This window comes from Fusarium poae, chromosome 2, assembly GCF_019609905.1.
Source record: "Fusarium poae strain DAOMC 252244 chromosome 2, whole genome shotgun sequence".
Lineage (NCBI taxonomy): Eukaryota > Fungi > Ascomycota > Sordariomycetes > Hypocreales > Nectriaceae > Fusarium > Fusarium poae.
Window position 1 is genome coordinate 6,639,533 of NC_058400.1, and position 13,996 is coordinate 6,653,528.

A 13,996-nucleotide genomic window follows, 5' to 3' on the forward strand; every position below is an offset into this window, starting at 1 on the left:
TTCATCGAACCACATCTTGCTGACGTGTATGACTCGACCTTAACTGGAAATCCCCGACATCAATTGTTAATTTGACAGTAGCTGGAATTCTCCACATTTATGTAAGATGTTCCAGAAGCATTGGACATATTCTCTGGGGAATGACACAATACGACGATCATTCAGCCTTCCTTCTGAGATCAAGTCGCCCAGTTTGTATGCTGTGCCGCGATCGTTGGACCAAGATAATCCTTAGGCAGATGCGGATGGAGGGAGGCTTGGGTTAGCGGATTGTTATCAGGCAGTTCTATCGGGCGGTGGCTGTGACAATCAACTGTCCTGTCCTGTTCCAATCAGCCTAAAGTGATCGACAGCCACTCTGTTGCAAGACTAACAGATAAGTCGCCTGTAGCCAGCGATAAGCCTTTGATCTGTTAGCTTCTTATCCTACCCTTCGTTAACGCTTACGGATCTTCGGCACTCCATGTGATCAGTCTTGGTGGCCTTTCAACATGCAGGCTCCAGCAATGCACTGCCTCATTGCACCACACACTTTTGATGATAATGTGAGGCAATACTCACGGCACAGTTCCGGGATATAAACTAGCCAAACGCCAACACTTTTAAATATTCAAGACAAAAACTCTAGATGTTCTAGAACATAATATTCTACAATTTACACATCATCATTCTGAAAAATGGATGCACCCCCAGTATATCAGGTACAGCCTGATAGCAAAGCACCAGCATTTCCAGACCAAGACCTTGGCATTGAAGCCCCCTTCGCAGACCTCAAAATCGATCCAACTCCTCATGATCCAGAACCCAATATTTGCCTCGCTCACCTCAGACTTCTCTTCGCCTTTGAAGCCCTCAAAGAGGACATCGGCTACCACGATGGACTGTTTGGCATATGGGACTCTCGTGCCGACGGAAAAATTAGAGTTAGAGAGAATGGAGATGTAGAAGAGCTTCCTACTGAGGGAGAATATACTCCGGACCTTGAGGATAAGAAGAAGGCTCTTAGCAAGCTGCGAGAAAAGCGATGGAGTCTCTTCGTTGCGAGGGCTGTTGATCGCTACCAAGACTGGTGGAATTCTCTGTTTAAGAGTATGCCGCCTTTGACCGAGGATACGATGAAAGACAAGGATTCCTTTTTTGGACAGTTCATTTATGGGACGGATATGGATTGGTGGGAAAAAGAGGCTCTTCCACCTCTTGGTATGTTGAGTTTATCATTATCGCAGACAAAACTAATGGTTCCTAGATGTCTTGTTGGTGTATCATTCCCATCTCTTGAACCCCCATAACTTCCTTGAAGATTGTTTACGAAGAGGTGTCCGTCAATTTTGGCAGTCTGGCATACCATGGGGTCGTGTCAACGCTGCTATAGACGGTTCATTCAACTACAACGTTTCAGACGAAAACAAAGCCACCTGGTTAGCCCAGACAAACTGCAGCTGGGATAATGTCCATGACTCAAACTTCAAACCCATCAACTGTCCTAACAAGAATTGTCGTTCAAAGTTCAAAGTTCCTTGGACAACCTGTGCTCTTGAGGAAACACCCAAGACCTCGGAGAGACCGGGCCTTGTTGGCACCGGTTACGGCGACGCCAAGTTCGAATCCCGATGTCCAAAGTGCAACACAAAAGTCACTAAGGAAACACTGAGCGTGGCCAAGTTCTGCAACGATGCTGATGATGTCGTGTTGAAGAGCATACCCATGCCAGGAACACTGCTCTGGCCACCAAGTGGCGTTCCAATAGTGTTGATGGACCGCACAGTGAACAAATTTGACCAGCGCATGTTTCCCAATCACATGATCCAGCATGTTCTGCGTACTCAGATCCAGGGTCTTTTAGACTCTCCTGATCCTGAGAACCCACCTACGATGGAAACTGTGCGCAAGCTAATCGAGACGGAAGCTCTCATGAAACAGAGTGCACTCACGACCATATACGGCAAGCCAATGAGGAGGGTCCCTCCCTTGTCAAGAGTTACAACTCGGAAGATGATGTCGAGATACTGGGAGAATTTCAGCCCCTTTGCTCTCGATCTTACAGGCGCCGTCATACGACAGGGAATCTTTTCCGAAAAGATGTGCAAAATCGACTGGTTGCATTCACCCACAGCGCGCGAAACTATGGAACGTTGCTGTGTTAAGTATAAGCGTTTCATGAACCTCATCGCCAAGAACCCGCGGAGCGTCGCTGTGCCAACTCTGGACGTTGATTTGGCATGGCACACTCACCAGCTCAGCCCTTTGGCATACTATCACTATACTACACGCAAGACGTTCAAGTTTATCAGACATGACGATAAAATTGAAGACGGGAAGTTGAGTGAAGGGTTCGAGTGGACGAGTAAGATGTACCAGGAGACGTATGATGAGGTTTACTCGGAGTGTACTTGTTGGTATTGTGAGGCCACACGAGCTGCTCATGTCTCTTCCACAGCAAGAATTCTGAAGCTGTCTCAGAATGAGAAGAGTAAGCCTTGCTTTATACACTCTATGAGATTAATGGCTAATAGTTGTACAGTTACAGACAAGTTCTACGAGTCGGGAAAAGCAGATATGTGTCCACCCGACAACTCAGCGCACATCTCTTCACATAATGCCGTCAGAGTCAACGACGATCCTCTTCTTGCAACGAACCAAATCGAAAGAGTCCAGATCAGAATGCGTGCAGTGCATAACAGGAGGTTGGAAGAAAACTACCAAAAGGCTTGCAAACGCGCTGAGAAGAAGGGCCGTAAACTCCCACCAAAGGATCAGTACTATGATCACTGGGGGTATTCTTATATGAGTAAGTACTCCCTGCATCCAGGGTGAACAACGACTGACAAGTATACCCAGTGTACGGACCGTTTATGGCACCTGTAATGTTTGTTCCCATCTATGCCTATGGAGCTGCACCGTCTTGTGCGGGTGGAAGCTGTGGAGGAGGCGTGGCAGCGGGAGCATGTGGTGGAAGTGATAGTGGTGGAGGTTGTGGAGGTAGCGGCGGCGGTTGCGGCGGTGGAGGAGGTTGTGGAGGAGGAGGAGGATGCGGCGGCGGAGGTGGTGGAGGCGGAGGAGGGTGTGGTGGTGGAGGTGGTGGCTGTTAGGGAAGAAGAAACCTGGAAGATATAAGGGTTCTTATCAATGTTACTTATGTCGTCTGATGATATTCTATTTGTGTTGAATCTTGTTGTCGTGTTACAGTAGTTGAGCGAGCTTTGTCTCTAAGTAGGTAGTCAGAGTTCCTGAGAGCTTGAATTTCCTACTTGTTATAACTTCTGTGATGTTGACGTTGAAAGATAAACATTCTTATGATACCGGTGAACCTGAGATGTGGATACCACATTGTTTTCCTTCGAATGAGAACATGATAAATATAATCTTTATGTGGTGCTTATAGTGGCCGGTGATCTAAGGGGGCTTATGTCTGCTTACACAAGCGGGGTTTAAATGACTAGCAGAATTTTACAACAAATACCTACATTCTTAACCTTCCACAAACCTCTTTAGCCATAAACGTGGCCATCTATCTGTACATACTTAAAGACCATAAAGAACCGTTTCAAACACCAGGAAGACAACAAAATGCCCGCCCAATTTGTCATCTTTGACTTTGACGGGACTCTCTTCGACACCCATCAAGCCATCTTTCACAGCATCAAACTCACATTCGACACTCTCCTCCCTGAATCTGCACCATCGGAATCTGACATCCAGAAGCTCATCGGCGGTGGAAAGGGTCTTCTTGATGTTCTCAGGACGTTACACCCCTCCTTTGATTCTTTGGACCAGGATGAATGGGTGTCTACGTATCGACGCATTTATAACGAGGATGGCCAGCGACTCACCTCTCCGTTCGCTGGCGCAAAAGAACTGTTGAAGAACCTCAATAAACGAGGTATCCCTTTCGCTCTAGTCAGCAACAAAGGTGTGACAGCAATCGAAGCAACTCTCAAGAGTAACTCCTTGGAAAACATCATCCCAAAAGACTTGGTCATCGGAGACAACACGCCCGGAGCGACTAGAAAGCCTGACCCCGGAAGCTTTGTCAACGTTCTGAAGCCAGCCCTATCAGCACGTGGCTTCTCCCTAGATTTGGATGTTTCCAAAGTGTTGGTTGTGGGCGACACCGAAGCTGACTTGAAGTTTGCGTCTAACATTGGCGCAAAGTCTGTCTGGTGTAGGTTTGGGTACGGAGACAAGGAAAAGTGCGAAGAACTGGGGCCAGACTTTACAGTTGATGGGTTGGAAGAAGTAGAGGGAATCGTCAATACTTTGTAACCTTAGTTCGGTATGCCCTAGCCCCAGATAGATTAAGTTTCGCGCAAGGAAAATAACATTCAATCAACACGGCATATGACCCATCCCCACAGAAAAGACAAAGTTTAGCAAAATCCGAAAGATCTTCAAGGTCCATGATACAGCTGAGCTCTCCCCATCAAGCTCACTCAGACACCTAAGGCTGCCATAAATGGTTCTTTACCATAGTATTGCATCGTAGACTCACATAGGATTATAACGACAAAGCTTAGGATCTAAGACATTGCTTAGATCTCACCAGAGCATCCAATCTTGTGTGCCTCTACCCTGGCCAAGCAACCCTGAATACTAATTAATGGGGATTTCTCCCGAGATACAGCTATTTTTTTTAACTGAGTTATAGTATCGAACTATGACCCTCTGAAACCCAGAGCTTCTCATGGTAAGTTCAGAGTCTCCTCACCAGTTACCTTTTACTATATATACCACCGCCTGCCCTTGCTTGCAAAGCTCAGCTTCTTTTCCTCTTCACCCATTCCTTCCCTCCTCCTCATTTTCCCTCATGCTAACTACGGACATCCTCCAACATGAGAATATTTTACATCATGACCACCCTCGCCCTGTTAGGGGTAGCCACTGCCAGCGCCCCTACCTATGACGGCTATGACATCGTCTGGCAGGACTCTTTCGAAGGTTCTGCTGGCTCTCTTCCTGATACATCCAAGTGGATCATGCAGGATTGGTACAAGAATCTCAACGGTGACTGGCAAACGTACACAACTAGTCCTAAGAACCAGCAACTTAGCGGTGATGGCTCTCTCCTCATCATCCCCCTGAGAGATTCATCTGCTACCAGGGGTTGGGCATCCGGTCGTCTTGAGAGTGCATACACTTTCACTCCTGCTCCGGGAGCACGTACCATCGCCGAAGCATCTCTCCGACTGGGCAGTGCCTCTGCATCCGGTAAGCAAGGTATCTGGCCCGCTTTCTGGCTCCTCGGTGACAGCCACCGCAAAGGAACTCTCATCTGGCCAACCTGCGGTGAGATCGACATCATGGAAAACGTCAACGGTGAGACCAAGACCCAAGGTGTTATTCATTGTGACAAGAACCCCGGTGGCATCTGTAACGAGAAGAATGGTATTGCCGGTGCTACCGGACTTCCTGATTCTGGTCAGGGTTTCCACACGTACACCGCTGTCATCGATCGGACACCAGGAAACTGGAAGGAAGAGAGTGTCTCTTTCTATCTCGACGGTGTTCAGTACCATCAAGTCACTGGCGACAGGATCGGAGATGAACAAGTCTGGGGCAAGATCGCCCACAACTTGATTCATTTCATCCTGAACGTTGCTGTTGGTGGAGAATGGCCGGGCGACCCAAATGAATCAACAATGGACGGATTGGATAATGCCATGGAGGTCAAATACGTTGCTCACTATGAGTCGAGTGGCTCAGGAAGTGTTCCCAAGTACCAGGACACTGAGAGTGGTCAGAGCGATTATGGGTATGACCATGTCTCTGAGCCAAAGTTCCCCCAGTCACCTCCAAGGATTCCTGAGTCAAGGAGGCCGCGCCCGTCGCCGGATGACTCTGATTTCCCAGATTACTCTGATTTTCCCGATGACTCTGATTTCCTCGATGACTCTGATTCCCTCGATTACTCCGACGCACCCGATTACTCCGACTCACCCGATTACTCCGATTCCCCCCCAACATCCTCTCGGGACGAAACCATTTACATCCACGAAGTTCCTGGCCGCCCCGGTGTCTATTCGATCCCCGGTGTCCCTTTCTTGCGTGAAATTCATCCTGGCGTTTATGCAACAGATCGTAGGACTTACACGATTACTGACCTTCCTGGTCTTCAAATGATTCCTGGCAGTCCTGGCTTGTATCGAACTCCTGGATCTCACGGGAGTCACAGTTATCCAGGTTATTCTGACTCTCATGAATCACCTGCCCACCACGATTTCCCAGGTTCTGAGCGACCATCTTATGAAACGTCGCCATTCCACTCTCACCCTCGGCCCGAGTCTAGGCCAGCACCTGTTCCTGGCCGTATGACCGATGCTGATAGGCAGAATCACCCTTCACCGATGTATCCTAATCGTGGTGGATATGGGTCATCTCAACAAACCCACGATAACTCTCACGGGAACTCGGAAGAGTGTCCAGAACCTGCTGCTGGAAGTCTTTACCATGGAAGCTATGGTACCCCAGGTGGTTGGGGTCCTGGAACTGGAAAAGGATGCCCCGACGACCTTTCGGGTAAGCTGAAGGCGCGTCACATTTCTTCTTCTGAATATAAGGAGGAAACAGAATCAGAGATGGACTCCGGATCTTCGAAACCAGGCATGCCATATCGCTTCAAAACTCCCGGCTACCCACCTGCTCCTAGACCAGATGCTATTGCGCCACCAACGGTTGCTCACGGTGAGTTTGGTGGTGTTCAGGCTACAGACAAGAGCAAGTATCTTGATCGAAGTAAAGTCGCTCGGGACATGCCTCCTCGGTTCAAGACTCCTGGTTACCCACCCAAGCCTGCACCAGATGCTATTGCGCCACCTACTGTTACCCCTGGCGAGTTTAGCGATGTCAAGACGGGTATTGGTGGCGGGTGTCTTGATCTTGATTGCAAACACGTCGCTCGGGACATGCCTCCCCGTTTCAAGACTCCTGACTACCCACCCAAGCCTGCACCAGATGCCGTCGCACCACCTACTGTAACCCCTGGCCAGTTTGGTGGTGTTCAAGCTAAAGATAAGGACAATCATCTTGACCCAAGCGGGATTAATGGAACTGCTCCAACCTCTGGTCAAGGTCCGCCTAGATCTGAGGTTTCCAAGAAGGGTTCAATGATGGCAATGGTATTTGCGATTTTTGCACTTCTCGTTCTCTATGAGATGCAGCCAGGTCATTGAATCATAGTATAAAGGCATTTATTTTCTTTTTCTTTGCTTTCAACGCGCTAGGTTACGTTCTTTTCTTTGGTGGTCATTTGGCATGGCGTAACTTCGCTCTGGCAAGGTTATATGCCCTCAACTTAGCGTCATCGAATACGCAATTTGTAGTTAATAATATTTTTGAGATATTAATTGAATGAGATTGATCAAAATGAGCCATGTTAGCTGTATCCCACCAGCCGTGTTCTCGCAGTCGCGTAACTTGTCGTGCGTGCCAAGCTATCTTGGCAGCGGATATGTTGTCTTACGCGCAAGCCTTTCTCTTTGGCCCAATTATACGTCAATGCCGAGATTGCCAACTGCCAATGACTTGGAAAATGCTCATCATCATGTCGATGATCCTAAATATGCAAGAAACGTGGTCCAGTATAATCTCAATAATAATTGCTTTCCGGGGTGCCCAGCCCTATTATGGAGTGAGACTTGCATATCGTGGAGCACATAGAGATGCCGTTTGCCGTTTCCGATCTTGGCTAGTTGGTTTCCTGATTGTTCCGTGGATAGACGGCAATAACTTATGTGACAAAACTCCGGGATATGAACCTAAGTATTACACACATGCAGCTTGAAACTGGTTGGTCACTGTGGTGTGCTTTCTCTGTGAGGTCTCTCACTGAATCTCTGTTGCTTCACTTCCCCATGAGAGCCTTGGCACATATGCAGTGTCGTGCGGGACAAAACACAGCCTCGATGATTAACAGCAGAAGGCAAAATGAGGGGTTGTAGTTGAACAGATTGACAACATATAAAGAGTTGGACTTTCACCTCGCTTGTCACGTCGTCAACAGTTCACCAACTTATCCCGACAACACAAACACATCTCCCTCTTCCAAATACTCACCAAGCATTCCACACAATGGGCCACCTCGACAACGACAACTGGCTCTACCCAGGAGACGGTCTCACAAGTGAGAACGGCAGTGCCGAGTTCAAGATTGAGGACGACGGCAGAATGTCCATCTACTGGGACGGCGAATGTGTGTGGCAAAACACAGACGAGGGGCGCGAAGACATCAAGGGTATTCATCTGCAAGATGACGGTAACTTGGTCCTATAGTAAGTGCCCCGAACAGTAACATTCGTGCTGAGAGACTGACACATATCACAGCACCCACGACGAGGAACCTGTCTGGGCTTCAAACACTGAGGGGCACGGCGACGAGGTATACCTGCGTGTACAGGATGATGGAAACATCGTGTTGTATAAGGGAGAGGACGATGAGGCTGAGGCTGTTTGGGCCAGCAACACTGTCCGTGAGAGTGAGGAGGAGGATGAGTAGAATAGAGAGTACGGATACAGCTGACCGGTTCGACTGAGACAAATACAATAAACAATAAATAAAATTGAACTCTTAGATCTGTGCCACTGCCGCGCAAGTGATTATCTGGACTTGATGTGATGAACCGTTGGAGTGATGTGTGTCAAAGAATAGAGCGTCTCCTGTGTCAACTGTATGTACCCCATTTTCGACATCCTCGTCAACATACAGAGCCACGCCCGGTTAGCTCAATCGGTAGAGCGTGAGACTCTTACGAGTACGCGATCTCAAGGTTGCGGGTTCGACCCCCGCATCGGGCTGTTCCTATATAAACGATTGCAAACAAGCGAGGCATTTATTTTTTGCATTATATTACATCATATAACCCTGTTTCTTTGTGTGGTGATGAGATAATGAGGTTACATGATGGCGATGAGTTGAAAATGAAGTGCTAGTGACGCGTCATGGCATTTCGTTATGTTCCTGCCGTGATGGAGGCGGTGCATTTTAAAGTTTGATCATGTCAATGCTCCGGATTAGTGCGAGCATCAAAGACCTAACAATCTGGGATAGACAGAGGCTTAACACGCATTGAACAATTTCACATGTAAAAAGATACGCACCAACTTGCGGTCTTGTACTACTGATAATGGAAGAAAAGATTTAAAGAACATATTGGTTACAACAAATGCAGATGCTGGCTAAGTCTTAATGTCAACGGTCCTACCCTGTACTGAGACACATATTCAACCTCGACACGCATTAACTTTATTTTTTTGGTATATGATCGTAAGATTGCTTTTACCCTTTTCAGTTCTATTAAAGGTTATATATAATACTTTATCTATCTGCGCAGATTGAAGAATTATATACAGTTTCTCTCAAGAAAAGGTTTTCAATATAAATATTACTGACAGGGCAACTACATGAACTCTATAATGTCGGTGATTGATAAAAGAAGCTTCTGTTAAACTGTACAGACAGCAGTAACGACACGCATTAACAATAGTCGACACATATATTAGATAGCTGGCAGAAATGGTAAAGTCAAGCAGCAATTGTACAAGATAATGAATGAATATCTACGCCAATTCTATGTACTACTTGAGTCGTAGATGATTGTCAAAACTGCTGTGCCACGACTCCAAGACATGATCATGATGCCAGATTGCTTCAGTTGTCTCAACCAATCATAAGTCGTTGCGGGCGAATGGTTTAGTGGTATAATACTCCCTTAGCATGTTTCCTCCCCTGGAACTGTCACTGGGAGTGGTCCAGGGTTCGATTCCCTGTTCGTCCAACATCGGTGGTTTAATTCCACTGTTATCCGCTTCTTTTTGTTGATGGTGTTTCTCTACTTTTTGCATATCGTTTTGTCGCATTGGTACTGTATTTCTTGCTTTATCTTCATTTTATTTCTTGCCACCGGCATCAAGACCTCCTCTTGACTGTCTCCATTTGTGTTATCACCAAGTCCAAGCGCTCAATGGAAAGCTCACGTTTCATGACCAATGCTCCATATGTTAAGGATCCCGTCATCCCAATTCTCGTATTTCGCGTTTGCCATTAATTATCTCGTCTAAATAAAATCTTCAGCTTACTTTAAGTGGAAGCCAAGTCCCCTAAATCTTTGAACCCCCCACCAAAACAGACCAGCCCAGACCTCTAAAATGGGGTCATGGTTCTGATAGTCTTCGTATGGATAAAGAAAAAGAAGAAATATGTCACGCGCTTTGTTGCTTAATTGAGGTTAGCGGTGAGATGTACCATGAATCCACAGGTCAGTCAGTTCTGGTCCGTGAGCTGGAGCTGGTGAGGCTATCGTGAAATATGATGATGGATCATGCTGGTAGACAAACGTTGTTGTTTCGCGCCAACAGCAAAGAACAACAAACATTAAACGGGGCCTGAACAACGAAAAGCGGCCCAGTCAAACGACTTTCGTTTGCGCGTCAGTGAGTTGTTACAAAATTAATAGCCATAGACCAACAATGAATCTCGTCCAACGTGTCAGATCATATCGTGTACGTCAGAAGAATAGGCGCATTGCATGCATCCCTCCAGCAAGCCAATCAAATACCGTCAATCTTGATGACTTTTTCTCTGGCGGGTTTCAAGAATCAAGTCGAGATCGTCGCACCAGCCATGTTGTGCGACGACGACATCGTCCTCATCTAACTAAGCCCGCCGTTAGAAAAGGGGACAAGGAACAAAAAAAAGGGCCCGTGCCATGTTAAACACGAAAAACAAAATCATGATCACCACGGCAAACCGGCAGTTGGAAAGAGGGAGAAAGACGCTGCTAATAAAGTACTGTCCCATCAAGGAGGGGATAACTCTACGGAAGTGACATTCACAATCGGATCAACGTGCCGATTGGCTTGTTTCAATCAAATTGCTTGCGCGGCAACTTGAATGGCTCTGGCAGATCCAAGGTTTGGGGAATAAACGGAAACCTTACGTAGGTATGAGATGAGCATGGTTGGCAAAGATGGCTGGTAACCGGGCATCAAATGTTTTCAGACTTTTCAGCTGCTTCTTGACGAGCCTTGTCTCTGCTTTGAGATCTGTGGCGTGCTTTGAATGTCACCTCCACTGTTTATGGAAAACTCCGATGGCCTGGCATAGGTAGCAGCAGCCACGTTACATGGGCGTAAAGCAGTCTGAGCAGTCTGGCAGTCCCTGAGAGGTGTTCTATTTCAGGGCTCGGCGTCCCCTAACCCAGCATCATATCCGCGCTAACTCCAGACAAGCCTCAGCGCCTAAGAGGTAGGTACCTACCTAGGTACTCTGTACACAATCTTCAATCACCAAGTCAGTCAGTCAGTCAGTTTCATTCAGTGATCAGCGCAAGGATGCCGTACAGCCGTGAAAAGGTAGCAGTAATTTGGTATAAACATGTTTCAGAGTAAATTCAGTCATTAGTTAGCTGTTTACGGACGTACCTAGTGATTGTCCCAGATATACGGTTTCAGGTTTCGGTACATCCAGTCAAACGTCAACATCACCACTCAGGTTACCATCGCTCCACAGAGTACAGTGCTGCATGTACCTACGGCTAGATCGGATGGCACATTTGAGAGGCAAGGACCTGCACACTTGGCGAAAGCTTGACTACGCGGCGGCGCCTATGACGAAACGAGTTGAGAGCCATCCCAATGTGGATTCATTTTTTAGATTCGTTCTGTCCTCCTGTCAGTGTTAAGTAGTGCGAGTATTAAGTTGGGTCAGTCTCGTATAAGTCGAGCTGGCACCGCTCTTTTCTGACCCCTCTTGGCATATGGACTTTTTGAACCTCTCACACTCGCTTTTCCCCTTCAAAGACTCATGATACCATGCGTTCAAACAGTACCTTGCTGCGTGGCGTGCTCATGCTTGTAGCCATCGCATCTTGTCTCGTTATCCTCCTGACAGTCTTTCACATCAAACTAGCAGACGGTTTATCCATTATACCAGTCCAAGAACGACCCTTCTTCTACGAGCAACATCCGAACCAACAATCACCGACAAAAGACACCAAAGAACCCTCCCACGAAGACGACGATGCCGAAGCATACCTCGAGCAGGGTGAACAGCACCAGGATCATGATTACCGTCTTCTTACAAGCTTGAGGAATAACATGGGCTTCTATAACAAGATCGATGCCAAGATGACAGGGCATCAGCTTATGAACCCGACGCTTCTTGAACTCCCTCGCAATGGGAACAGTACCCACGACTTTCTTGTCATTGCGCGGGCACCTCACGTATTTAAAAAGATCAACGACAAACGATACAAACTCGCTCGACAGGTTGCGACGTTTGCGAACCTTACATACAACAACCTTGGCCGTCCAGTGCTGAAGACGGGCAAATGGTCGAGACTTTTGGTCAATGACTTTGGTGGCCCGGAACATCACTGCCAGAAGCAACCCGACATGGATCGTTATATTGGCCCCGAGGACATGAAGCTTTTCTGGACTCGCGTCGGCGAACCGCTTCTTATTTTTACGCATCAGGTTAATGATGAAGTCATGTGCCAGGGTCAGTTCATTATCGACGTGCGCGCTGCCATGCCTGAGCTGGAGCAAGCTCTTGGACCTGAGACAACAGCCCTCCTCCCGCCTGTTCGTTTTAGTGAACCGACTGGTCTCCGCCGCGAAGCCCCAGAAGGTCAAGAATCGCATCCCCGATACCAGCGCGAAAAGAATTGGGCGCCCGCTCAATCTCCCTTCAGCAGCGACGATGAGCTTCTTCTCATGGTGGAACCAGGCCAGCTCTACCGCTACACATCAAACGAAGACCCCGTCGAGCCTGTCGTCAGTGCCAAGGACCAGCTATCAGCCGTCCAAGAGCCTTACCCACCAAACGCCGAGGCTGGAGCTACATGGCACGCTCAGCATAGACAAACGTGTATGCACGATGTGATGCTGGACGACAGACACGTTCACCAGAGCTCGCCGATGCTGAGCGTCACTCTCTGCAACAGAGGAACATGCGAGCCCAATGAACAGAACACAGTCATGGTGGGCATTGTACAGCGACGCCAGGACCCGCCCATGTCACCGTTTACGTGGTACGACCGACGGGTAGCGGTATACGAGTCTGCGCCTCCGTATCGGATGATCAGCGTGAGCAAGAAGCTGACATACCACGGAGAGTCAGATGGACGCTACGTCTGGACAGGTTCCATGGTCTACTATACGAACCAAACACGATTCCCACCGTCAAATCATGGCTTTTTGGATGATGAGGTGTGGTTGAGTTTTGGCATCAAAGATGCAGCCGCTGGGTGGCTGGATGTACGGGCCAGGGATTTGGTCGCTGATCATTACCTGTGTCAGGGTGCTTCAGATGGTTACAGGCGTTATAGACAGGGCATTTCAGCATAAGCGAACTATAATGACGGACGGATCTGGACAAAGCATTCCATTTGCATTTTGATGGCGTTGAAGGTTGGGATAGAATAGCATCAGTATCAGCATCAGCAATTTTTCTTTTCTTCTTTCTGGTACATATTTTAAACATGAGATAATTAAACGACTTGAATCAAAATTGTCACATCATGGGATTAATTGAGTGATGCTGCCGGGATTACCGTGATTGTCAGGTTTCTATCGGAAATAGTTAGTTTAGGTATGAGCCGATCGATACGAGCGGCAGTCAGTCCATACGACAGCCCTGTGATGAAATGAAAAGGCATGCTTACAGTGGACGGTAGCCGTTGATTGTCTGATAGTGGCGTTGGACGGATTGTGCATGTTTGTTAACCCTTCCTGAAGATGGTGTTGTGTTCATTGGTGATACAGTACAACACAAACAGAGTCGCAACCAAAAAAAAAAGTGAGAGTCTCAACAGTCATTTCTTCAGGTGGGGGGACTTCCTTCGAGACCTTGCATTGATCCACACGGATCGCACGGCAAACAGTGTCGGCCATATTGTACGGACTAACCAAGCAAATTTGGTTGTACGACTCCACGTCCACGCGAGGGAACCACTGCGAATGGGGTCTTTCTTCCGGGTTTCAGGTCCACCAAAAAGGGTCTATT

The 13,996-nt window shown here is 47.7% G+C and overlaps 5 protein-coding genes and 2 non-coding genes across 7 annotated transcripts; all 7 read left to right on the forward strand.

Annotated features, from left to right (window-relative positions):
* Positions 1 to 677: 677 nt before the first annotated feature.
* FPOAC1_006240 (uncharacterized protein) lies at positions 678 to 3,089 on the forward strand (the record flags this gene model as incomplete). The annotated part of the gene is made up of 4 exons (XM_044850727.1): positions 678 to 1,200; positions 1,247 to 2,470; positions 2,522 to 2,788; positions 2,839 to 3,089. 4 exons carry the CDS (start codon positions 678 to 680, stop codon positions 3,087 to 3,089), a joined length of 2,265 nt encoding a protein of 754 aa, XP_044709439.1.
* Positions 3,090 to 3,567: 478 nt separating this feature from the next.
* Positions 3,568 to 4,263, forward strand: FPOAC1_006241 (uncharacterized protein; the record flags this gene model as incomplete). The annotated part of the gene is made up of 1 exon (XM_044850728.1): positions 3,568 to 4,263. The coding sequence occupies one exon, from the start codon at positions 3,568 to 3,570 to the stop codon at positions 4,261 to 4,263; it is 696 nt and encodes a 231-aa protein (XP_044709440.1).
* Positions 4,264 to 4,847: 584 nt separating this feature from the next.
* FPOAC1_006242 (uncharacterized protein) lies at positions 4,848 to 7,166 on the forward strand (the record flags this gene model as incomplete). Its single annotated transcript, XM_044850729.1, has 1 exon — positions 4,848 to 7,166. One exon carries the CDS (start codon positions 4,848 to 4,850, stop codon positions 7,164 to 7,166), a length of 2,319 nt encoding a protein of 772 aa, XP_044709441.1.
* An 898-nt stretch (positions 7,167 to 8,064) lies between these two features.
* On the forward strand, positions 8,065 to 8,488 carry FPOAC1_006243 (uncharacterized protein; the record flags this gene model as incomplete). Its single annotated transcript, XM_044850730.1, has 2 exons — positions 8,065 to 8,264; positions 8,317 to 8,488. The coding sequence occupies 2 exons, from the start codon at positions 8,065 to 8,067 to the stop codon at positions 8,486 to 8,488; spliced, it is 372 nt and encodes a 123-aa protein (XP_044709442.1).
* Positions 8,489 to 8,704: 216 nt separating this feature from the next.
* FPOAC1_006244 lies at positions 8,705 to 8,787 on the forward strand. Its single transcript has one exon. It is a non-coding gene; the product is annotated as a tRNA-Lys (tRNA).
* An 884-nt stretch (positions 8,788 to 9,671) lies between these two features.
* FPOAC1_006245 lies at positions 9,672 to 9,767 on the forward strand. Its single transcript has one exon. It is a non-coding gene; the product is annotated as a tRNA-Ala (tRNA).
* A 2,035-nt stretch (positions 9,768 to 11,802) lies between these two features.
* On the forward strand, positions 11,803 to 13,338 carry FPOAC1_006246 (uncharacterized protein; the record flags this gene model as incomplete). Its single annotated transcript, XM_044850731.1, has 1 exon — positions 11,803 to 13,338. The coding sequence occupies one exon, from the start codon at positions 11,803 to 11,805 to the stop codon at positions 13,336 to 13,338; it is 1,536 nt and encodes a 511-aa protein (XP_044709443.1).
* Between the last annotated feature and the right edge of the window lie 658 nt (positions 13,339 to 13,996).